Genomic DNA, 26,691 nt, shown 5'->3' on the forward strand with positions numbered 1-26,691 from the left:
ATTTCCATCCCCCCTCCCTTTATTTCCCTTTGTCTAAACAATTGAACATCTACTTTTCCCCTCCCCTCTCTTGTTGTGTGTTAGTATCCACATATCAGAACATTCAAATTGGCTTATTTCACTTAGCATGATAGTCTCCAGATCCATTCATTTACTGGCAAATGACATAAAGTCATTCTTCTTTATGGCTGAGTAATATTCCATATATATATATATGTACCATATTTTCTTCATCCATTCATCTGTTGAAGGGCTCAAGTTGGCTCCAAAGTTTACCTATCATGAATTGAGCTGCAATAAATAATGATATGGCTACATCACTGTAGTAGGCTGATTTTACAAACCTTTGGATATATATACTGAGAGGTGATATAACTGAGTCAAATGGTGGGTTCATTCTTCCTTTTTTGAGGAATCTCTATACTGCTTTTTAGAGTGGCTGCAACAATTTTCAGTCCCAACAGCAATATCCAAGTGTATTCTTTTCCCCACAAAAAAACTTACCACCAAAAAAACCCCCAAGTAACCCAATCAATAAATGGGCAAAGGAACTTTTCAAAAGAAATAAAAATGGTCAATAAATACATGAAAAAATGTTCAACATCTCTAGCAATTAGAAAAATGCAAATTAAAACCACACTGATTGTCAGAATGGCAATTTATCAAGAATATAGGTATCAATAAACATTGGCAAGAATGTGGGGACAAGGGTACACTCATACATTACTGCTTATGTAGTCCTACGGAGAAATCTCCAGTACATACTGTTGTTGAGTAAAGAAGAAAAGAGGAGAATGACATGCATTATTTTTTTAAAAGAGAGAGGGATTTTTTCAAATATACATGTAGATCTATACATACGCACATGTGCAATACATAACATATACATGTTTATTGTTCATAGTTTTACAAATTGGAAAATAAACTATAATACTAAAACCATACTAGATAGATGGGGCAGTGGTTGCATAATAATGTGAATGTTCTTAATGCTGCTCAACGGTGTATACCAAAACAGTGAATTTGATGTCCCACATATTTTACCACAATGAGGGAAAAGTGGCTGAAAGGGGGACTTCTGAAAGCAACAGGAATAGAAAGTAGACTTCTCTGAGAATATATCTTACTTTGTAGTTTTGACACTGGAGCCATTTAAGTGTGAAAATGTAATTACAAAAGAAACCATACCTAACAAATCATAAAGAAAATAACCAACTGACACTATATCCATTCAGTGTTGATACAAGCACACAGAGGGAAAGATGATTCTTGATGCCTTTAGAACACAATAACTTGAACATTTTAATGGAACATCCCAGAGGCCAAAAAGAACCGCAAAAATATTTTTAAACAATTTTTGCAAATCATATGGTGTTTGGAAGTATTGATATTCTCATTCTGAATCCATTGTGAATGTTGGAATACTGCAAATGACTATGTTGGTATCTTTGACAGGCGGGCTTTCATTGTGGGAGATAGGAAATAATGTGTAAGATGCATAATGTTATGTAAAAATATTACAATCCTGTGTTTGATTTGGAAATATCAATAAGAACTCATGATTTGTTTTATCTTAGTGGAAAAATACATTTCCTAGTTAGAGCCGCTGAAAAGTCCTCCAAACGGTGATTAACTAGAGTCTCTTAAGCCCTAGACTTTGATCTCTAAATGCTATTTTCACTAGGTGGTATAAGAGGTTCTTGGAAAAATTACTTATTAAGTTCTGAGACAGAAATTGAGCTTAGAACATTTTATCATATTCAAGAGCAGAGAAGCTACCTTGAATCGCCTCTCACTGGCCAACATGGGACAGTTTGGTAATAGGATAATAACCAGAATTTTTTGAAACAAATTGAATATGCTTACATCAATGATTTTATAATATTTTGAAACTGAAACCCCATGGATCAGTATTAAGAGTTGGCTAAATTTAACATACTTGTTCTTCTAAAAACAGATAAATAAAGGGCAAAAATCAAGTATTTACCAGGCTCTAGGCAAGCTGTACTTCACGGTGACCAATAGGAAGTAGCTGGTCTTTATAGAAATATTCTAGCTAATGAAGAAATTACATAGTATCACTATTTTGCAGCCCAAAGTGATTAATGGTCTAGTTAGTAATTATCCATAGCTACTGACATCCCCAAACAGACTGAGAGGTAGTTCCCACCAATGAAAGTATACAGAGACACATATGAACTAGTATTGCCAATAATAATAAATTGAACCTGAATTTTATCAGAATAGATGATCTAACTACTCATTTACCATAAATACAAGGAACAGAATAATCCGTTTTACAATACCTTGGGATTGTAATGAGTAAAATCCAGAATGTAAGAGACTGTTGGAAATACAACACAGAGTCTTTGGTAAGTAAATGTTAACACTCCTCTTTGTCAACCAAAAAAAAAAAAAAAAATTACTAGGAATGATGAAGAGAGGTGAGGAGTCAACTCTAGCATGTGCACTTTGAGTTCTGAATCACACAACCACACTTAACAAAGGTTCAGCTGAGAAAGTATAAATATTAACTGGATGTTGGATGATATTAAGGAATTATAACTTGTTTGGGAACACAGGGATGTTTTAACTGTGTGTGTGTGTTTTTAAATGGATTGTTTCATTTAGAGATACATACTGAAATATTTACAGACAGAATTTGCTTCAAGATAATTTAGAGGGATTAGAAAAAAAGAGGTGTAGACTAAGATTTGTCATGAATTGATAATGTTGAAGCTTCGTGGTCAGCGTATTGGGTTGACAGTGTAGTCATGCCTGCTTTTCTGGATGTTCAACATTTTCCACAGTAAAAGGTTAACAATATCCCAGATATGGGGAGAAGGCCCAGTATTGTTAAAAGATACTCTCTTGTCCTGGGTAACTTTCCTTGAATTCTGATTTTTAATGATTCAATTTTTCTAAAACAATGAAAAATGATTTCCTTCCTTTTTTTTGTACCTTCTAGAAAAATGGCACACTCCACACTGAGATCTCATGGGATGTAACTTTTGAACTGGTTGGTGGCTTTGTGGTGGTTTCTGTGGACTTTGTTCTTGGTTCAGTGCAAATCAGTGTGTGCCTCTGTTTTTCAGGTCCTCGTTCACCTGGGACTCCTGACCAAGGAATCTGGATTTAAGATCGCGGAGACGGCATTCAGTGGTGGCCCTCTCGGTGAATTAGTTCAGTGGAGTGATTTAATTACATCTCTGTACTTACTGGGCCATGACATTCGGATTTCAGCCTCACTGGCTGAGCTCAAGGAGTAAGGAGATTACTTTTCAATTTTAAAATCAGAATACAAAAAAGAAATTGTAAACTTGTAAAGCCCTCTATTAGTGTGTAATTTCTTGTGGAGGAAAATGAAAGTGATAATTCACTAAACAGGAGATAAGAAGATTATTTTCAGGAGCTAAATACATACACTGTGAGAAGGATAATATGTTTTCATTGTAGCTCTAGGCTCCTGAGGCTTCATAAATGAATGCTGGAAAATTCAAACTAAGGAGCTTATTCTTTGCTATTACAGGTGCTTCCAACATCTGCAGCAGAAAACATTATTGACTTTCCTAATTCCCGGTCTCTTGCTGAAATTCATACCATTCCCTACTCAGTGTCAAGCTTTCTAAATCTTAAAACAGGGCAGGTTCCTGTTTATAATGTAATTTGGATGAAGTGAATTTCCTCAAAGTCTCAAACCAATTCTTTTTCAATTAGCCAACTGTCAACTTGGTCTGTTCGCTCTTCCTGAGTCTTTGTTTTCAATGAAATTTGCATCTAGCTCCAATCCTCTCTCAACCCCTTCTAGACTGACCCAGCTGGCCTTCCAGGGACATTCAGACTCCCTCATTCCTGGGTAACTGCCTCTGGAGACTTTCCTGCCCCTGCAGCCAAGCTTCATGTTGCTATGTCAGGTAGTTCTAGAAGAAACACCTTCAGTGAACATTCTAGAGATTGGGAGGGTGTTAAAACAAAGAATGTTTCACCCTGTTCTCCCTCTATTGCACAGGACATTGATACCAAGGAGGTCACTCATATTAGTTTCAAGGTCCACACCTGGTTGGTGGCATATATTGAGATAAAAGCAACAATGTCAGTAACATCGTATCAGCTAACATTTGTTAGTTATTTCCAGATGCCTGGTACCGTGACAAAAGTTTAATTACAACATTTGCATCAACAGTTACGACAGCCATAATGTTGATGATGATTATTAACAGCCAACGTCTGTGGACCACTTACTGTGCGCCAGGGACTAATCACACTATGGGTTTTAGTCCTTCACACCAGAAAGTAGGTGGTGTTGCTGTCTGCATAAAATGGGGAAACTGAGGTTCAAACCAAAAATGAGTTCTTAGGTGCCAGGGACAACATATAGCAGAGCTGGGCTTTGGCTGCTGTGGCTGTCTGACTTTAAAGCCAGTGCTCTTTCCCACAGTTCTCCTTTCAGAGCTGTGTAAACCTGAGGCCTCTGCACCCTTCATCATCACTCCTGTTTCTTGGGCAGGCTCTTCTTCTCCTCTTGCCTTCTTCCTGCTTGCTCTAAAACACGTTGGGTACACAACCTATAAAGTGGATGTGTTCCTGCACTTCAAAGCCTCTCATTCTGTGCCTTCTGTGGGCTGTTTTTTTGGTACTGGGCCTACAGAGATGACCAGTGTGTGGTTAAGCAGCTGCCAGTCTTTTGATAATTACAACTAATACATCAAATAATAATTACACTAATTACCATTCTATTAGTGCTAATTGAAGTGTTGATGCTAGAAGGTAAGCACAGGGCATTCAGAAAACTGTGGCTGTCATAAATCAGTGTCCTTAGCATTTGGTCCGTGGTATACAGTGGGTGCCGATGCAGCTATGGAAGGAACGAGTGAAGGAGTGAATAAGTGAGTGAATGGGTGGTTGGACAAATGGAGTCCTGTGGAAGTACCAGGGGCAAGAGCTGCCCAGGGAGCTCAGGAAAGGCATATGAAAAATTTCTCAGGCAGAAACTTCCTGGATGGTCAAGGGAGAGATCTTTATGCATATTGGGGTCAAGGTTAGATGGGTCTTATTTAAGAAGATAATTGTGAAGCCTGCTTAGAACAGGGGATCTTTAGTTTATAATTTTTTAAGTTTTGAGGATGTTTTAGTCAGCATTTTCGCCACTGTGACCAAATGACTTGATACGAAAAAATTTTGAGGAGGAAATGTTGATTTGGGGGTCACAGTTGACTCCATTGCTTTGGGTCAGAGGTGAGGCAGAACGTCATGGCGGAAGGGTGTGGCAGAGGAGAGCAGCCCAGGACCTCACACCAGGAAGCAGAGAGAGCTGCCCTCAGCACAAAATATAAACCCTAAGTGCACAGCCATTGACCCACCTCCTCCAGCCACACCCTACCTGCCTAGAGCTAACCAGCCAGTTAATCCATATCAGAAGATTAATGCATTAATGAGGTTCAAGCTCTCATCACCCAATCATTTCACCTCTAAGCTTTTCTTGCATTGTCTCACATATGAGATCTGGGGGGGACACTTCACATCTAAAACCACAACAGGGATCTCTTTAAAATCCCCCAAACACTGACCACTCCCAGCCTAATTTAGTCACAATTAATGGGAGCAGGACACAACCAGGTTTTAAAACTGCATTGTACAGTTTTAAAGAACTGATCATAGTGGGGATGGGGGTGGCCCACCATGACTCTGCAGGCCTAGTCCTCTGCCTGATTTTGTAACACTTCAGGGGAGCCCAAACACAACCACTGTTATGTATTATTTGGCTGCTTTCATATTACAGTGAATAATTTTTTATTGGTTCTTCTTATTTATACATGATAGTAGAATTGATTTTAATCTAATTCTACAAGCATGGAGTATATCTTATTCTAATTAGGACTCCATCCTTGAGGATGTACACAATGGTGGGATTCACTGTGGTGTATTCATATATGTACACAGGAAAGTTATTTCAAATTTGTTTCACTCTTTCATTTTCTTATCCGCCTCTGTCCCCTTCATTTCCCTTTATCTAATCCACTGAACTTCTATTTTTCCCCCTCTCCCTCCTTATTGTGGGTTAGCTTCCACATATACGTGAAAACATCCAAACTTTGGCTTAGCTTATTTCACTTAACATGAAGTCTCCATATTCATCCATTTAGTGGCAAATGTCATAAAGTCATTCTTTTTAATGGCTGAGTGGTATTCCATTGTGTATGTATACCACATTTTCTTTATCCATTCATCTGTAGAAGAGATCTACATTGGTTCCATGAGCTATTGTGAATTGAGCTGCTGTGAACATTGATGTGGCTGTGTTACTGTAGTATGCTGATGTTAAATCCTTTGGATATATACCGAGGAGTGAGATATCTGGTTCAAATGGTGGTTCTATCCTAGTTTTTTGAGGAATCTCCATATTGCTTTCCAGAGTGGTTGCACCAGTTTGCAGTCCCACCAACATATATGTGTGTATCCCCCCATCCTCACCAACATTTATTGTTACATGTTTTCTTGAGAATTGCCAGTCTGAATGGAATAATATGAAATCTCAATGTAGTTTTTTTTTTTTTTTTTTTTTTTCGGGGTCAGGTGGGATCCAGGATTGAATTCAGAGGCACTCAACCACTGAGCCATATCTCCAGCCATTTATTTTATTTTATTTTATTTAGGGACAGGTTCTCACTGAGTTGCTTAGTGCCTCACTGTAGCAGAGACTGGTTTTGAATCCAAGATCTTCCTACCTCAGCCTGCGAGCTGCTGAGATTACAGGTGTGCGCCACACCCAGCTCCATGTAGTTTTAATTTGCGTTTCTCTAATTGCTAGAGATGTTCAATGTTTTTTTTTTATATATAGTTGTTGAGCAATCCTGTTTTCTCTTCTGTGAAGTGTCTGTTCAGTTCCTTTGCCCATTTATTGATTGGGTTATTTGTGAACTTTGATGTTAAGTTTTTTGAGTTCTTTATTCTGAGATTAATGCTCTATCTGAGATACAGGTGGCAAAATTTTCTCCCATTCTGTAGGCTCTCTATTCATGTTCTTCTTGATCGTTTCTTTGTTATGAAGATTTTTAGTTTGATACCATCCCATTTATTGATTTTTCATTTTGCTTTTTGTGCTTTGGGAGTCTTGTTAAGGAAGTCAGTCCCCAAGCCAATATGGAGTGTTGGGCCTTCATTTTCTTCTAGAATGTGCAGGGTTTCTGGTCTCATTTTTAGGTCTTTGATCCACTTTGAGTTGAATTTTGTGCAGGGTGAGAGAGAGGAGTACATGGATTTCTGAGTTTTCCCAGCACCTTTTGTTGAAGAGACTATCTTTTCTCCATTGTATGTTGTGGGTGCCTTTGTTTGGTATGAGATAACTGTATTCTTGTGGTTTTGTCTCCTAGAGTGAATAATTGAATAATTGGGGCAAAGAATGAGTGTCCTGCAAAGATGAAAGTATTTATTATATGGCCCTTTACTAAAAATGTTTTCTAGCTGTTAGTATGCAAAACTGGTTATACAGACCTTGGCTTTATCAGAAATCCACAGAAGAGGGAGCAGGGAGCCTAGAGAGGCAGGGAGCTGAAGAGCAGAGGCCTAGGTGTGACTCGTCCTTTGAAGTAGGATTTTCACAAAGTGGTGAAGGATTCCTGTAAGCAGGATTGAAGGGGCAGTGAAAACTGTTTTCTGAATAAATGGCATATTCATTCCTGCACAGGAAGTTGGTTTTCCAGTTGAGTTCTTAGTCATTCCCTGGTGCAGGTGTGGCTTTGTATGGCAGGGTGGAAAGGCGGGCAGGTGAGTGAAAAAAAAACTTAATGAAAAAGTATGAGCCATGATGTGGGTTCTGCAGTGCATTCTGGTTAGGAGAAAATAATAGACAACAGAATGAAACTGTATAGCAAATAACTAGTACCATAGCAGCCAAACCCTGAAAGTGTTTAGAAAAAGGGAGGGTAGAGAAGTACTGATAGCTTCTTTCAATTCTTTTTTTCTGCTTCGTGAGGAAAGGAAGATTCAGAGTGGTTAAGTAATTTGTTTAAGATCTCATAGCTGCTGTACACGGGAGATGTAGTCAGACCCATGACTTTCTTGATTTCAAAGGCTGGGTTTATACACCACCATTTGCTTTTGTGAGAGGCAGAATTGGAGCTCTGGGTTGGCCTTGAGGGGTGGGAAGTATTGAAATAGGCCACTGGTTTGGAAGAGCCATGCCATCCTTTCTACTATGTACTTTTGGGATTGTTATTTGCCAAGTTTAATATCTCAAAATAAAAAGTTTCTTCTCGCTCTTCTGTCCTTTTCCAGAATTATGAAGAAGGTGGTGGGGAACCGATCCGGCTGCCCTACTGTAGGAGACAGAATCGTCGAGCTCATTTATATTGATATTGTAGGACTCGCTCAGTTCAAGAAAACCCTGGGACCATCCTGGGTTCATTACCAGTAAGTGCTACATACTGTTCTTACTTAAGTTTTTAGTGCTTTTTTTTTTTTTTTTTTTTTTTTTTTTACCCCTAACAAGGATTTCATGGTTTCAGTAGAAAAAGATGATTAAATATTATCTTTTGAACTGCATGGAGTGTGTTTCTCATTCCTAATTGAAATTCAGACTATGAATTTCAAAAGTGATTTTCTCCTTCCTAGGGCTATTAATTATTTTCACTGATGTCCTGAAAAGAGAAAACAAGTGTCCATCCTCCTTTGTACCCTCCCTGATACCTAGAATTCCTTGCTCAGTGTGACCACACCAGTCTCATCTGTTTTATCAAATAGCGATTTTGATCAAATATGAATAATGCCATTTCTTGTGGTCTTTAAGTTTGAGATAACAACTCATTTTTTTTTGCCTTTTCCTTCATTAGTATTCTTGTCATTCTCAAGAGGAAAACAGGGATGCCTTGTATAAATGCTGAGGTCTTGAACTTTTTAACATATGCCTGTGCTTAGAGTGACCAAGGTACATGGTTGCTCCGTGAAAGTGTTTATTATTTAGTAGACTATCTTAAGTGTTTCCCTGGGCGTGGTTTGGGACCATGATTTAGTATTCAAAATGATTTTACATGATCTACAAACATGACACTAAATAACATAAAATTATAAAATGGGATTTATTGTTTTTTTCAATTTTCTCTCAGTCTAAGACGTGCAGTTTGATGGTATTATCTCCGACTCTTCTTTTAGCACTTGCATGTATTTTTAACAAAGTAAGAGTAGCTCTGCACAACAGCCTTAAGCAGATAAAAGTAACTATTTTGAATTTAGTCCCTTTTTTTTTTTTTTTTTTTTCAGTGCTAGCGATGGAGCCCAGGGCCTTGTGCATGTTAGGCAAGTGTTCTAGCACTGAGCTATATCCCCAGCCCTTAGTAATGCTTTTTTAAGAAAGTGTTTTTGCTATCTTCTATTGCCGTTGATACTAGTTTTTGCTTATGATCTGTAAAAGTTTTCTTTCACATATATTAAAATGTGACTAAATTTAAATAAAGATCACATTTAGTAGCATGAATGGTAGTTGATCAAGAATGGTAGGTAAGTGCTGTACCAATGGCAGTAAATGCTGACATGTAGTTTGAACTAGTTTCCTAAGAAAATACTCTGAAAATTTTTCATTTAGTACCAGATGGAAATCTCTCTGTGAGTTTCTTTTCTATTGCTATTGGGTAGAGAGATGTTTTGATGTGTGCTTCCAACTTAAATAAGTAAATGAATTTGAACGAATCTGAACTGAACTCAGTCTCCTTCAGTGTAGTTAATGTTATTAACTTGAATCTCTAAGGTGACATCAGATTGAAAGTCCTGTAGAAATCAGACATAAACTCAACTGAAAATGCTAAAAAATATCTCAAAAACCATGGAGGAGAGAAATACCCATTGTCCATAAAATATTCTTGCAATTTATATTTTTTTCAGCAGCCATGATTTTCTCATTGGGCAGTGAAATATTCACTGGAAAGGAATTGAGGGAATATAGACTGTTCTTTTTCTTTCCTATGGATATAGTTTCATAAGTAAAAAGCAATTAAAAACTTGGTTTGGACCAGGATAGCATTTTGCCTTTTGCATCATGTTTTTTCCTGTCATGAAGTCATCACGAATCACAGGTTATCACATTTGTTCTCAGTTATGTGGAAATAACCATCTTTCTTCTCAGTTAATAAGCCACAAAGTAAGCACTTTTTTTTTTCTTTTTCTTTTTCTTTTTATTTTTTTAAGCTACAGCCTTGAGGAAAGACAGGCAGGGCTGTTGTTTTCTAGCATTTTGTGAATGGCAGACATCTGAAAAAATGGATAACAAAAACTCGGCAGTTGGGACCTCCCTGGATTCTCCTCCTTTACCATTAAGAAGGGCTATTTTCGTGGAAAAGTCTTCTCAGTGGTGGTGTTTAGGTCAATTAAGAAGGGTGATGCTGTTATTAAAATGGTGGCCATTGCTTGGTATGGGGTTCTTGTTGGATGAACAGGTACCATCTGAGAGGTAATGGAAGAGTGAAATGCTCATCTGCCTTTTTTTAATAACTAGTTTGCCTGAGCAGTAGCAACCAGCTGGGGGTCTGTTATTGCTTTAACCCTGCAGGCTTCCTGGTGCGATAGAGCAAGGAAAACATCAAAATGCCAAGCAGGTCTTCTAGGAAGCTTCTTGACCATTTCTTTCCCCTTTTCAAATTAGAAGTTGTCAGGGCTGTCAGTAGGCATTTTGTTTGATGGAAGAAGGTATGAACTGCATTACAGGTAATGTTATCATCTGATCTTCCAAATGGGAATAAGCCCTTTAAGCCCTGATCCTGGGAAAATACTTGTAAATTCTATCCAATTAACATGAGCACCTAAGACATTTCAATCAAACATTTATTAACCCATTAAGTCCCAAGTCATCAGTACTGTATCTCAATGAAATTGACATGGGTACATCAAAATAGGCTTGAAATTATAGTCTATAGCTTATTATCTAATTTATGAATGTTAATGATATCATTAATAATAATGAATATTATCACTAATATCTATTATCACTCTATTTTCTGAAGACTAGAGCTCTAAAACATAAATATTTAATTCATTATTACCATAAGTGGTATATTTTGCTCAGTTTAAGTTTTTCAGGTGTTCCATAAGTGGAACAATGGGACATTATGGTTTAAATGCCTGAATGTGACTTATATTCTGTTAGATATTTCAAAACTCACACCCCTTTTGCCTCAAGAGTCTTTGTCTAAGAATCAAGGACATACAAGAAAGTATGGTGCAAATATTCTAAAATATGCCATGTTTTACTTCAAACTCCAAACTACAGGGTGGGTTCATGCACACTGGTCATGAGCATCCATCTTGAAGTAGTGGTGCTGAGAGTAAAGGATGTTCCAGGATTCATTTGGCATTGCTGCAGAGGCCCCTGTAGGAGGAAGGCTAGCTGCTTCAGGCATCCAGGCAAATATCTTTTCAAGTCATTAGTCTATTCCTGATGCTCCACACACACAAAAAGGCATTAGAGAGATGACATAAATATTAACAACACAATTCCAAAACAGAGGTAGAGAGTGATTGAAGAAGAAACCTAGGATGTTAAATCCCCCATATCATAGACAAAGGTTAATCTGCTGGTTTGTAAAACAAACATGTAAGGTAGAAAATGCACAGTCCCTAAGCCGAAGTCCCCAGTGAATGGAGGCAGAATTGTAATTTTCCAGGAGACATCAGATGCCTTCGGTTGCCGTGGACTCAGCATCCCATCCCTTACATCTCGGCTCTGTACCAAGTCCAGGCTTTCAGGAATTAGGCCTTCACTAGGCAACTTTGCTCATCACTATTGGTTTTAATTGTCCAAATATAAAAATGACAGTGATGAAATGCCAAATTAAAAATACGGTTACCAGCCCATGCTAGAGAGGAGTGTAGATGGTGATTAGAAGCAAGTGGAAGAAGTTGAACCTTTAAGGTGAAGCTCCTTATCCTCATGCGTCCTGCTACTGCTGTTCCTCTGAAAATGACCTTTCCAGAGGCACCACCATCACCCCTGCCATGTTCTGAACACTGCCATATTTTTCAGGAGAAAATACACTAATTGAACCAGTTCCTCCTGCATCTTATTTTAAAAGGAAATATATATATATATATACACACACACACACACACACACACACACACACACACACACAAGAAATGGAGCTGTCTTAAGAAAAAGAATGTTCTATCTATTGACAAATCCAGGAAAACAAGAATCAAGGAACTCCTTGGGTCTCTTCTTTTTCCTGGACTGTGGGCTTCTATTTCTGTCTACCTACTGTTTGCCAGGCTGAAGATAAGTCCTTGATGATGTTGTGAATATTGCCACTGTGATAAAGCATCTTCCATGAAAGCCACACAAGAATCTCAAACAAGAACTAGGCTTGGTGGTGTATACCTGAAATCCCCAGCAATTTGGGAGACTGGGGCAAGAGGATTGCAAGTTGGAGGCCAGCCTCAACAATTTAGGGAGACTCTTGTTAAAAAAAAAAATTTTTTTCTTTTAAAAGGACTAGGAATGTTCAGTGGTAAAATACGCATGGGTTTAATCCCTAAATCCCTAGCATGCTCGCGCATGCATGCGCATGCGTGCACACACACACACACACACACACACACACACAAAACATTTTAAAAGGAATTTTTTTTTCTGTGGTCCACTTGTATTTGACTCTGTGGTTACAGCTTTACTCTTTTCTTATTTTCCTTGTCTAGGCAAATAATGGAAGGAAATCACATAAAAATTGCAATTTATGAACATGTTTCCTGGAAAATTCAATCTGGTGTTTGGGTTGATTTTTTTCAGAATTTTATATTGAAATAAAAATTAAAACTTGAAATAATGGCTTCCTAATAGAGGAAACAGAAGAAAGAAACTAAATGCAATTCTTAAAAGTCATTGCTGTCATCTTATTTTAAAATGTGGGCTTTAGGGCTGGGGCTGTAGCTCAGTGGTAGAGCACTTGCCTTGCATGTGTGAGGCACTGGGTTTGATCCTTAGCACCACATAAAAATAAATAAATAAAGATATTGTGTTCATCTACAACTAAAAAACATTTTTTAAAAATGTGGGCTTTAATCTTTGTTTACTTTTATGCTCATTGGTCCATTCAGAGGTGGTGTTGCTATGTAATAACAGAAAACAGTTTTTATCGGCCATTCCTAAGCTTAGTTTACAGGAATGTTTTGAGAATCAGTGATAACATCAGCGTAACCAAAATCAGTCAATTTTTCCAGTATCGATTCCTTAATTGCCTTCTTCAATTGGTCATTCTTTGTGCCCTTCAATGCTGTGGTCAGAAAACTTTTGTAAAGGGCCAGCCAATAAATGCAATGGGTTTTGTGACCCATGTTTCAGCTTCTCTGTTTCAGCTTCTCAGCTCTGCTGTTACATAGAGTGAAGATCGTCACACATAACACAGGAACCATGGGATGTGACTGTGTTCAAATAAAACTTTATTTTTGTAATATGGAAGTATGATTTTCATGTGTCACAAAGTTATTCTCTTTTTTAAAAAAAAAAACATATAAGAATGTAAAGGCCATTCCTAGTTCCTGGCCCCCAAAATAGTGGTAGGCTAGATTTGGCCCTGTTTTAGGCCTTGGAAAAATAGCCAAATGAAACATCTTCAGTTGTATTTCTTCAGGCTGCAGGAGAAAGCAGTAAAGTTCTATTGTTAATAAATACATAAAACCCAGCACTCCCTATGAAATGAGATTCTAAGCGTAGTCCATTTTTTAAGTGTCCAGGAGACATCTGGTCTCTTTATCTCTTTCAGCGGTTGTTCAACATTTACGTCAACTAACCAGTCTGTTTTGTGTCAAGTATGAGTAATGTATAGTGAAAAGAAATTTGTTCGTCACCATTCTGGAGGCTGGAAACTCCAAGATGGATAGGTCACATCTCCCTGTGTCCCACGTGGAGGGCACCATGTGATAGGAGAAGGAGCCTGCAAGTTCTGGTCTCTATTGCTTTTCTCATAAAGTCACTAATGCCAGCATGTCCCCCTCCATGATCCCCTCTACCCTAATTTCCTCCAAAGGATCCACCTCTAAATACCATAAGCATGTGAATTTGAAAATTAAGTTTCTGAAATAGGAACTTTCAGGGAATACCTCAAACTGCAACATAAGCTTTACCCAAAATCAAATAGCCTAGATAAGTGTTGAACAAGGGCTGAAAGAGGTAATGCATACCCTGTGCTTTAAGCTGAATAAGACCTGTAGAGATGGTAGTTCTTTGTTTCTTCAATATCTGCTGACTAGGCATCTACTATATCCTTAACTCTGGTTGGGTGCACCCAGCAGAGAATATCGTAGTCCCCGGATCCAGCTTTCATGGAACTTTTCATTTAACTGCTATTGGAGCCACCTCTGTGGTTAGTCATCCATTCTGCAGCAAATGCTATCTGCTGTGTGATGACTTAGGCTCTCAAGTCCTGCGTGGAGATGTTTGTATGCTAGCTGTTTTAAAACTTCTCAGGCTGGAAATAGAGCTCTAGGTAGAATATTTGCCTAGACTACACAAGACCCTGGGTTTGATTGGACCCCCTCCAAAAAAAAAAAAAAAATAGCCTCTCAATTCTTGTATAATAGCATTTTTAATATACAGTATTTGTCCATTTTGGGTAGTCTTTGAAGAAAGGATTAGAGCTTTTCCCTTTTGAAGTTTGAGTTCAAGGTGAAAGACTTATAGTTTGGGGTCAAGATGGTAGGCTTATAGACACCTCTTTTTCTTTCAGGTGTATGCTCCGAGTCCTTGATTCCTTTGGAACTGAACCAGAGTTTAATCATGCGAATTATGCCCAGTCTAAAGGCCATAAAACTCCCTGGGGAAAATGGAATCTGAACCCTCAACAGTTTTATACCATGTTCCGTGAGTATTTGTGTTTTTCCTCTGCTTTCCAGAATGCCACCAAACGTAGAGGGGAAAATTAATTAAAATAAGCATCTATTTGCTAATTTTTACTGGGGACTCTTTGCTGTAGAAATGTGAGGCTTTTGCATTGGGAATCATTGATTTTTTTCTATAATTATAATTGAAAACCTATGTGAGAATTTTGTGAAAAGTCTCAAAAATGTTCTGGGGGAAAAATGTTCAGTACAAATGATCTTGAGAAACCATGTGGGGGAGGACTTTGGTGGCCTCCAGCTTGGCAGGCATTAAGCATGCTGGTGAGGGTCTGCTTCATCATTCATGAGAAATGAGGTCAATCCATTTTACAGGTAATTCCATCTTAGCTATTTAAGCATCAAACTTATTAAAGAGGAAATAATCTAGCCTTTTCTAATTGGAACTATTTTAAACTGTTTCATGCTTTATTGACTTGTTAAATTGCCAACCCAGAATGAAATGCCTTCTCTTGGTGACTTGGTGTTGTCATTGTCAACAACAGTGAATATTTTGTGTAGTGATGCAGTGAGAGGAGAGTGCAGGAGAAACTGGCCCTACTGCAAGACTCTTGGGAGTTTTCTGTTTCTCTGGTCTACTTTCCCCATAGTTTCCATTTCTTACCTGCCTCTAGCCTCAGGTCTTCGTTAGCTGAGGACTGTAAAGCCAAGTATCAAATCTAATAGCATTTGTGCTCAAAATAAATTTCTTATTTAAGTCAGCACACCATAGTGACAGGGTGAAGTTCTCTTCTAGAAATGGAAGGCCACATGAGTTAAGCAGTTAATTTGGATGCACAGAATAAAGAATGCCCATTTCCCAAAAAATGTCAGTATAATTTTAATCCAGAGATTTCTATTTCTGATTTGTCAATCTGTTTGGTTTGTCAAGTCAAGAACTAGGAAACCCATGGCGAGCCTTTTCCCCACATGGCTGCCCGAACTTCTCTTTGTAGGTAACCACCCAAAGAAGGCGCTTTCCTTAGGCTCACTGAATGTAACTGTGAACACCTTGGACTAACCCTTAGGTGTTGAGCCCCAGGAGGGAGAATTAAGAAAGGAAACAGCTAATAATCAGTTTGTGTTTAAATGTTCTTTTTTAGCTCAGAGAAATTGACGAGAACATGTTGTATGTGTGACAGCATTATTATTTTTCCTGGAGCTATATTGTCCTGTTCGGAACCTGCCCTTGGGCCAGTTCAGGGGCACATTAGGTGACAGATGACTGTCAGCCTGGTGAGGCATTAGAGTTAGCCTACAGTTTAACTTTGCATGAAACTTTTAGAGATTAGGGCAAGTCACACAGGAACCTAAAAAGTGAACTGTGTGTAAATGACATAAGGTGTTGCCTGTGTCCAAAATGGCCCAAACTGCCTGAATGATGTAGTAGGCACATGCCCTCCAACAGATGGCGTTTTCCTGTCTCTAAGCTGTAGAAGGAGAGGTGTAGAAGGAAAGGGTAGAATGGTGGAATACAGAGTCTGGCAAACCTATTTTTCTTTTCATGGATGGAGGGTTTAAAATTATTAGTTGATTGAATTGAAAGAAGTTCACTGTTTAAAATATAACTATGGTCAGAAACATGGAGTAAATTCTTTCAGCCTGGGAGAAGTATCAATTTTCTAACTCTGACTCAGAATTCAGAAATGAGAAGGAAGCTTGACATGTTTCATTGCGTTTAAAAACAACAAAACAAAACAAAAAACCCTGCATGCCCAAACATTAGCAATCACTCATAACACCAAAAGCAGTGTTTTGATCATGCATTCATATAATAAATATTTGTACTATTATTTGAAACTGTTATAGTATAGGGGACAAGATTTTCAGTATATAAGAAAGGGGAGTACTTAAAGAATTGAAGTAAAAAACACTCTTTAGTTTGAATAAGAAATATCAATATGAATATTTTTTTTTTCCTTTAAAAAGAAAATGTTTTTTAATTATATACTTTGGAAAGAACTAGGAGTAAAGGTAGCTGAGTGAGTGGCAGTGAATATTTGAGTGGTCTGATTGGGATTTCCTAAATACCTTTTGCTGCCTCCAAGGATAAATAGTTGGTTTCAGGTCTGAGGCCAGAGATATTTGAGATGGGATGTCTTATGCCAAAAGGGAAGGAAGCGAAGAAGGACCACTGGGGTGGGGTTAGGAGGACACAGGATCCCCAGATGGGGTAGTCTGAGCATCGAAAGAAAATTGACTGCACTGGATTGAAATCATATACTTAAAAAATAATCAAGTTCAGAATGATGTGCCAAGGAAGAAAATCCCACAAAATGTAGCTGGTCACCTTTGCAAGTTGCTAGGATACCATCTCATTACTCTGAAAGAGAGGGTGGGGAATCCAGCTTTGATCCCCCCGCCTTTCTAGCACAAATTATATTTGAAGGTAATCAAATGGTTGATGAGAAAAAGTTGTTAATCATGGGAAAATCAGAGCTAATAAATGTAAAAGAAATAGAGAATTAGAAAATCAGCGTTTTGAAACTCTTAATGAGACGGTGCAGCGAGTCATCATCAGTGGCTGCTAAATCCATCAGGTAACAGGTTGATGGAAAACTTTCTCCAGGACGTGGCTGCCTTGAATAGAGGAAGTATGCAAATGAGTAGGGAAATGAAGCAGTTCCAGATATTCATCATGTTGAGCTGTGTCTGTGCTAGAGAATTTGCAGTAGAAAACAGTATCTCCTGCACCCCACAATCTAGGACCTCCCCACAGTGAACTTGGATGCAGCCTAGCCAGAGATTCCTTGCTTCCCACATGACAAAGGAGTTGGGTTCAGTCCAACTGGCTGGGTAAACTAGTGGCTATTCTAGTGTTTTGAAAGGAAAGACTGTTCATCTAAATATAAGAAAAAGACGTCAGAAGTTAGTATTCATGCCTTGTTAGTTTTTAAAGCATTTGCCATGGCTTCTATGTATGGCTGATAGAACTCATGTAATTGATGTATAAATATGCACATATATTGCAGTGTATTGAGACTCTTGTATGTTTATTTTTTTTCTACTGTTGGGATGCATGATGAAAAAAAATTAGAGACTGCAGAAAGAGTGTTATACTTGGAGAACATGTCTTCAAGTTTTTCTGTCTTAGGAGTTTAGCTGTATTCTGGCAGGTGTGCAGTGCAGGGAGCCCAGCACAAGAAAAAGAGAAAAACACACATTCGTGCTGCATCTTTAGAAGCAGTGCAGTGAAACACGCTAGACTGAAACGCCGTTGCCTCTTAAAAATATTGTTGCTGTGTTTCTTACTTGGACTCTTCTATTTCTCCTCTGATTTCTCGATAAGCCGATAGGTTTCTGCTGTCCAAAAAGCCTTGTTTTTATGTATTGTTTTACCAACATCTCAGAAGGTCTCTGGAATGACCCTCCCTGTGTATTCTGCTCACAGTTGGACATTTTAGGATGTGTTAGCTGACTAGGCCTGATCCCTTCCTACGCAGCTTCTAGAGAACCCTGGTGGTCAGGCAACACTGAGGCCTTTTGACTAGTGCTGTTAAGTGATGGCCTTTTCTAGGAGCTGGTAAATCCTGTTGTTCCTCTTTCCAGACCCTGGTTCCTGCTTTCATCTCTTCCTTCCACACCAGCCTCTAAGGTCATCTTATGGCTCCAGAGCCAGCTCTTGAAAGCTTAACCTGTTCCTCCTCACAGCCACAGTGCCTTCCCTTTGTCCATGTTCAGACCTTATAGCCAAGTGCTGACCACCCTAGGCTCTCTGGCCTCAATCCGGCTTTCCCTTCTCTGCCCCATCACACACCTCACAGGGTCCTGGCACCTCTGAAGTGCCACCCAGATTCCTTTTCACCCCTGCCTCCTTCAAATCATATATTTAGCAAAATTTTATTGGTTGAAGACAACTTCATTGACTTTCTCCATTTTTCCAATCGAATATGAAAAGAAGAGCAACCATAATATAAAAACTGGGAAAACTCCCCCCTGCTGAAAACAGCTCCCCCAACATAGTGTAACCGTTGCTATCTTTTCCATGTGTTTCCTTTTTACCTTATGGTTTTTACATTTTATATTTTATTTTAGTTGTGATATACATACTAAAATTTGTGTCTGTTTTTCCACTTAATGTATCGTGTTCTTTAAGATTCTACTCAGATTTGAAAGCCATTTCTAGCACTGTTTTAAAGTCCACCAAGTGGCTGTCTCTTAATTTGTATTTATTCAGGGATGTTGTGTTATCTCTTTTAGAGAATTAATGTGGCTTTTTCTATGCTTGCCAAGTACATGGGTTGGCTCTATAGCCAGGCATTATTTCTATCTCTGTCTTTAATCTACTGAGAACACTACTTGTTTTAAACTCTTAAAGGCAATATCTTTTTTTTTTTACAGTCTCAAAAAGGTATTTATACCTCAAACAATGAAAAAAAATCTGCCCATATCACATAGAAAAATAAAAGAGAGCACATTTGCCCATACCACTTGAAAGAGAAAAATAAAACCCCCAAATTGACTTACACTGTGCAATACTCTTTATTTGGATAGTTCTAATTATCTGCATGACACCCACTTTCACAACCTCATCTGGCTTATGTGAAAACATTGTCCAGGGTGAAAATCTTGTCTTTCCCTGGAGACTGGCTGAAAGTAGCAAAAGCAGCCATTAGGAGTGCAGAGCCCTGGTTTCAGGCAGACTTCAGCTCAGACCTTATTTGTATATCAGTGCCCTTTGCAATCGAGGCTGCTCACAGCTTCAGTGTTTATATCACTGCCGTAGAGCGCTTCCTCATTCCCTCAGCAAAACTGAATAAGGTCATTTTATTTATTTGTGGAGTAACTGCAGCACTTTGGACATCATTCATGATGTGAAGACACTGGAAAATTTGCCTCCTGGGTTCTCACATTTTTTGTGCTGAGTCTATGCTGGGGAATGGTCAGCATTTCTTGGTGCATGTAGAAACTGGAGGCAGAAAAGACAGGGAGCTGTAACAGGGAGCTGAATGAAGAACACAATGTGGAGTCTGGAGCATATATATCACTTAGAGCCTTCCCGTTTCACTCCCAGCTCCTTTGATTTTTTTTTTTTTTTTTTTTTTTTAACCACCCATACCCTTCCCAAATCCCTGTAAGGTGCTGTGTTGAAGGGTAAAGAGGTGACTAAGCCTGAGAATTTTATTTTACCTAAGAGAGTGAATTTAATTTACATTTGCATCTTTATTTGGCTGTTGACTTTGCCCAGTTCAAAATATGCCTCTTGACCTGCAGGGATCCCTAAGTCTCTGCTCTCTAGAAGCCTACTACTTTCAGAACAGTCAGGAGGTACACACACACAAACACATGGCCTGTCATACCTCCACTTTAGAAGTTACAGACCCAGTTGAATGGAGCAGAGAGAACTTGAGGTAGAGGTGAGGCGCATCCTACCTGTCCTGTCACTCAATCCTGGGAGTGTTACCCAGCGGGAGCGACCAGCTCCCCCAGCTTTCCAGCTGCAAGATGAGAATGACCTCTTCACTCACTATGTCCCCTCGGACAGCAGGACAGTGAGAGGACCCTAGTTCACAGGGAGATGATGTAGGCTAGAGTGGAAAGGTCTGTAGAGAAGGAGAAGAAACAGGGACAGCTGACATAAACCCACTCCTTGGACAAAGTTACTGGAAAAGAAGGCAGGGCAGAGGAGTGACTGCTTCATGGGGTCATCCCCCTGGAGATTATAGAATAATGCCTTCCACTTACCCAAGCCGTGCCTCTTCAGCCAATGATCCTTTTTCATTTTTAGTGTGCTTACTCCTTTAAGGATTCTAGGGTCAGGTGTTGAAGGAAATGTCTGCACTATTCTTATTCAACATCTGTAGGTGAGGAGCTAATTGAGTAAGTGCCAGGGATCAGGATTGGTGGGAGAGAGGAGCCATAAGAAGGTCACATCACTTGCAGCTGTCTGCCATCTTGGTGCCCACACTTCACACACGTAATCCCATCTTGTTCCTGTTACTCAGCTAAGTGTCAAAGGTTGAAATGTAACCTGCCCAAGATGGTAAGTCACAAACTGGGATGGGAGCCCAGCACTGTCTTACAGTTCATTCGTCCTCTTTCCCCTCTGCTAGGGGCTCCGAATTTTGAGCATACATTAAAATTACCTGAAGAGCTTATTAAAATATGTTGCTTGAATTTTTAACAAGTCCTGGGTGATGTTGATGCTGCTAGTCCTGGGACCACACTTTGAGAATCACCGCCCTGTATCACACTGAGAATCAAGTAGCTGAGATAAGGTGATGGACACAGGTTTCAGTGTCTCTTTGAACTTGGAAGTCTAGCCTGTGCCGCTTCACATGTCTCAGTCTATCAGGATTGGCCAGTCTATCAGGATTTTCTAACAGTCTTAGAAAAAGACTATCTCTTTGGAAATATTTGTGCACCATTTTTTTCCCCCCTCTCTGGTTTGAAGTGAATTCTCTGTGGCTCCAGACAGCAGGGTTCTTCCTAGCTCTCCACTTCATTGCCCCGTAACCACTCCTCTGGGCCTTTGAAATCAGCAGGTAGCCTTAGTCTATTGTTTCAGTTTCCTTGGACAAGCAAAACAGGACTAAAGCTACAATTATGAAATGACCAAATTGTCGCTCGTGAGATTAAGCATGAGGTTGTTCAGTGTGGAGTGAGCAACATAGTGTAGTGGCAAATGTTTTAGTGCATAAGGCTGTGGAGGCCTTGTGTTCTTACTGGTCCCTCCCAGTGTCCCTGTGAGCAAGGGTGTGCTAGGACCATGGCTCCCAATTCACAGATGAGAAATGAGGAGGCTCCCTAAGCATAGCTCACCTACAACTATGGATATAGGACTAGAGCTAGAACTCACCAAACCCCTGTTAACACAGAGCCATCTAGTCCCCTTCCTTGGGGGCATCGTGGCAGGGATGGAAAAACTCCTCTCTCATCATCCATTTCTCAAATGAGTGTCTTGGGGCAGCATGGAAACCTCCAAGGAGGCTTCATGGGTACTCATTTATACACTTGCAAAGTCTGAACTCCTATCCTGATTCCTACACCACCTGGCTCCTGCTGGCCTCTTCTTGTCTTGCCTCCTCTGGCTTCTGAGTTCCTTCTGGGATACCTGGTTCTCTCAATATCCAAGCAGCTGCTTGTGCTGATGCTTTGCTTGGAATTCCTGTCCCCACTTTCTCCCAACACCTACACACATACACCCCAGGTCTGCTCATCCTTCAGGGAGGTGTCACATCCTCTGAAAACCTTCCCAGAGCCAGGCACTCCTGCTCTATGGCTCTCACGGGGTCCATGTTCCAGCCCAGGTACCACTTTGTAAGTCCCACCAGTGCGATCCTGCCAAGTGCTCAGCACCTGAGGTGGTCCCCTTCACATCACTGATGGTAAGTGAATATTTAACACAGCCTCCACAGCCTTATTAATGAATGAGTTTTCCCCAATGAAGTTAACTTAAACTTGAGTCAGAGCATAGCCCCGCTCTGCTTAAAATGCTGTGGCTCCTCTGGCATCTTGGAAAAGGCAGATTATCCTCATAGGTCTCAAGGATCTGGGTCATACCACACCTCTTACTACATTTCTTCTCCCTTGTCTCTCGACTCCTTAATGTTTCTTAAGTAGGCCAGACATCCATTGTACCCCTGGACTTTTACCATGACTGCTGCGTCTTCTGGAACGTCCTTCCCTTAGACTTCCCCATCCCTTCCTCAGGTCTTTAACTTAGATATCACTTTGCTGAGACTTACCTTTATCCTCCTTTTAAAATGTGAATCCTTTCTCCTCCATCTTCCTAGGCCGCTCCCCTATTTTACTTCCCTCCATAGCTTTACTTACCTCCTGGTATTTGTTTCACTTTTATTTTTTTCTCCTCCCCTGATGTCTGATGGTTGAGATTTTGTCTGTTTTATTCATTGCCGAAAGTCAATATCGCCTGGCATGTGGTAGGCATTCAAAATGCGTTCATTTATCAAATTAAATTGAAGGATAAGCCCTGTCCTATTTTTAGTGCATGCAGTAATGCAGGAAAGGGTAAGAAGTGTTGTGAAGATAACAGAGGTTTCTATACAAAGAAGAAAGTTACTTTCTTCTTTGTGTAGAAAGTACAAGTATGTGGCTAGGACTTCAGAATTTGTTCAGTCTACACCGATTGTCATTGTCATTATAATGGCATTCTAACTCTGAATTGCTTTCAGGATTTGGAACTTATAGCTATTTTTATTTACATGATTAGATCAGAATGGTGGCTTAAGGTCCACAACTTTTGCCTGACAAAACAGGAATTTCAGGATGAGCCGCTTCCCCTTCCTGCAAATGGTAAACCTGTTGGCCATAGCTAAGGATCAGTTGCTTCCATGCACAATTTTACTTTCAGGCATGAGAGGCAAAGGAGCTATTTGTGATTCAAACTGCCTTTTTGGCCTTTCGCTTGGATCGGGAGGACTCTTGCCTTTTACTTCTGTGCAGATCAGTGAGTAATAGAATCTGCCTCGCGGTTCCTCCTGTCTACCTCTCAGCCTTCAGGAGTGATGTTCTTCTAAGGAGTCCATTCCCTCCTAAATTGCTTTTTGACACTTGAAGAATTCACTTGGGTGTGTCTTCTGTCAACAGTTCAGGCACTCATCTTTTCAACTCAGCTGTACATTATAGTTTTCCTCACCTGCATCCCAGCCTTCTCTCTCAAAGAGACTAGCATCATCACCATTTGAACAAAATCACTTTGGATAAAATTTGAAGCATAATATCACTATCTATATGTGGCTTTAAAAATCAGATTATTTCTTGTGTCATGCAACTTCATTTTGCAAGGAAGCTTTTTCTGGAATGCAATTTTTTTTTTTTTTTTTTTCTGTGAATTGGCCAAAGTGTTAGGAACATGATGGCAGTCAGTATTCTTCCCAGCATTTTTTAATGACGTTTTTCAAATGTATGGAAAAAGTAGAATAAATTTATACTAGAAACCCACCACCTAAGCCTTACAGTTAACACTTTGCTTTAATTATTCTGTGACATCAATCTTTATTTTATTCCTCTCTTCGTTCATTAAAAAAGAACCTTTAGATGCTCAGCATGACATCTTAAAGAGAGTTCAGTTTTGGTTAGAACACCTGTGTGTTTATATTCTTTTATGTGCCTCACTGAGTTGTGTTGTTTTACTTTTTGTCCTTCTCTCCAGCTCAACAAAGGGACACTCATGCCACCTTGTTCACGAATACAATCCTTAGTTCCTACATTGTTACCCACTCAGAGTGCTTGGTAAATGTGCTGAATCTGAATGAAGGGACAGTGTTTAGAATCCTATGATGCTGGGTTTTTAAGTCTATATCTCTGATTTATTTTCTTTACAACATCTATTTTGGGGCCTAGATAAATAGACAGGTTAATTTATCAACTCAGTAAATATTTATTGAGTAACTATAATATAAGCATGAACTTGGTTCTGGATTAGAGTGACAAGCTACCGTGACTAATGATTAATCTCCAGAATGGGCCTTGGTCTTGAAGCGTGTGTGCAAAGACCATGACTCTGGAGGCAAAGTCACACCAGTTAATCAAGCATTCATCATTGACTTGAACCCAAAAATATTTACTGGATGCCCGCTATGCTGTGTGCTCTAGGAAGTCAAGTTAAGCACAGTGCAGTCCCCAGGGAGTGTACAGTTTATTAGGGGAGGACAGTAGTGAATGATGAGGGCTCTAACTCTTCATGGTGTCAGAAAGTTGAGGAGGGGCACTTAGCCTGGCTTGGGGAGTCAGGAAGTCTCTCAGTTGGGAGCTGAGACCTATAGGGAGGAGGAAACCGTCGACATGTGCGGCACATGCCAGTGTGAGATAAGTCAGAAAAACACAGCCCAAGTGGGTCAGCTTTGGAGCAGAGTTTTCACTGCGAGTATGGCCGGAAACAAGTTGGAATGACGGCTACACTGGGCCCTGCGTCATCCTGAGGGAGGTGAAGATTTTCAGCAGGAAGCCACTATCATCACACATTTCAGAACAGTGTTTTAACAAGTCTTGTCAAGCAACACAGGGGGTGGGTCTAGAGATCTGTGAGGAAGGAGCACAGTCATAGGTACAGAGACTGCTTGGAAATGTACTGCAGAGTGTATGATGCAGGCATATGCAATATCTATTGATTTAAGTAGCCAAGAGTTGGAGCCACCCTACATGTATTTCAGTTATATATATACACATAGACTGATAGTGTATGTGTGTGTGTGTGTGTGTGTGTGTGTATAATGATCAGATCAGAGTAATTGGTATGTTCATCATCTTGTATAAATGTCTTATGATAGGGTGGATTAGATAGGCTGTCTATCAGATTGGCTTGGTCACAAGGGTGTGTTGGTTCTTATCACTGGGAATGGGGGCAGCGCGGAATTCAGGGATCAGAGCATATTTTTATTCTTTCTGTATCGCAGTGTTGCCCATCTCTGGGTTGGTATCCTTCTCAGGCAAGCTGTTCTCACACGGACACACAGGGGGACCACCTGTGGCTCTAGACCTCTACCCTGGCAGCTTTGTGACTGTAGAGGAAAGACATTGACTTCAAAAGTAGCTCTGACTAATCATGCAGAATGGCAGCAGTCAAAAGGTCAGGACTGACACCATGCCACCTGCAGCAGTAGAATCCCACACATTCGGGAAAGGATGGTCAGTACCACAGGGATTGGCAGTCTAGAGCCATAGGGCATCTTTGCGTGAGTGGATCAGTTCAGGCACATTGAGCATCACCGTATTGTGCTACTTCAACAGCAGTGATGAGCTGTGATCATTACTTAGAGAGGTATCTGTGGCACATCGTATAAGTTTGAAAAGTTTACAAGAGTAGATGTAATAGGATTCAATTTAATTTTGAGGATGAGAAAGATCCATAAGCCTAGGGGGAAAAAAAAACCCTCTAATAGTGGTAATTTCTAGGTGGTGAGATGATGAGTAACTTTTTTTCCTCTCTCATATCTTTTTGTTATCTGAAAAAAAGTTTTCACACGCAAGATGTATTTCAGTTATAATCAGGAAAGCCAATAAAATCATTTGTATTTAGGGGAAAGAAAAGCTTGTTTATTGCAAAGTCTTGGCAAAAATCAATGAAGCCTGAACTAAAAATGATGGAAAGAGGAGAGAGAGTTGATGGATTTTGAGAAGCTGACATTCCTGGGATTTGGTGAATGGCTGTGAGGGCGGAGGAAGGAGCCCAGGCTGACTGTGGGGTTTCTGCCCTTAGCGGCAGGGTGGTGTGGGTGTAAGGCAGCATTCTTAGAGGTGTTTGGGACTCAGTGATAGACAAAAACAGAACTTGCAGATTTGTGCAATTGAAAGGTCAATTTGACTTGATAAAAATTTGGAATTCTATTTTAAAAGAAGACAGCATTACTGCTTAATATAGTGTGTACTTCATTTATTAAGTAATTGGGAAGCTCCTGAAGGCAGAAACTCTGTAATCACCCAATTCCTAGCACATAACCTGGTTTGTAGAATTAGTACTCTAAAATGATTCTCGCTGAGTGAGGTTGTCAAGCTCATCTAATAGAATTTGTTTACACACACACACACACACACACACATTTACATGTGTGTGTGTGTGTGTGTGTGTATATATATATATTCTTAAATATATCAAAGGACACATAATTGAGTATATTATGGGAGTACAGTGAGACATAGATATGTGTGTATATATACACACACATATATGTCTATAAATATATATATATACACACACGCATATAGATATATATACACATAGACATGATTGTGTGTGTGTGTGTGTGTGTGTGTGTGTGTGTGTGTATAATGATCAGATCAGAGTAATTGGTATGTTCATCATCTCGTATATTTACCAAGTCTTTGTGTTGGAAACACTCAAATCCCCTCTGCTAGTCATTTTTTGAAATACAAAAT

At 39.6% G+C, this 26,691-nt stretch overlaps 1 protein-coding gene across 2 annotated transcripts in view; it reads left to right on the forward strand.

Moving 5' to 3' along the window:
- Positions 1–26,691, forward strand: part of Mgat5 (alpha-1,6-mannosylglycoprotein 6-beta-N-acetylglucosaminyltransferase) — a 338,013-nt gene that overhangs the window by 217,659 nt on the left and 93,663 nt on the right. For both annotated transcript variants that reach the window (XM_076866214.2, XM_076866215.2), the window contains 3 exons: positions 3,096–3,265; positions 8,275–8,409; positions 14,706–14,839. In XM_076866214.2, coding sequence (XP_076722329.1) covers positions 3,096–3,265; positions 8,275–8,409; positions 14,706–14,839 — 439 coding nt within the window. The remainder of the gene's footprint in view (positions 1–3,095; positions 3,266–8,274; positions 8,410–14,705; positions 14,840–26,691) is intronic.

This window comes from Callospermophilus lateralis, chromosome 9 (assembly GCF_048772815.1).
Source record: "Callospermophilus lateralis isolate mCalLat2 chromosome 9, mCalLat2.hap1, whole genome shotgun sequence".
NCBI classification, from domain to species: domain Eukaryota; kingdom Metazoa; phylum Chordata; class Mammalia; order Rodentia; family Sciuridae; genus Callospermophilus; species Callospermophilus lateralis.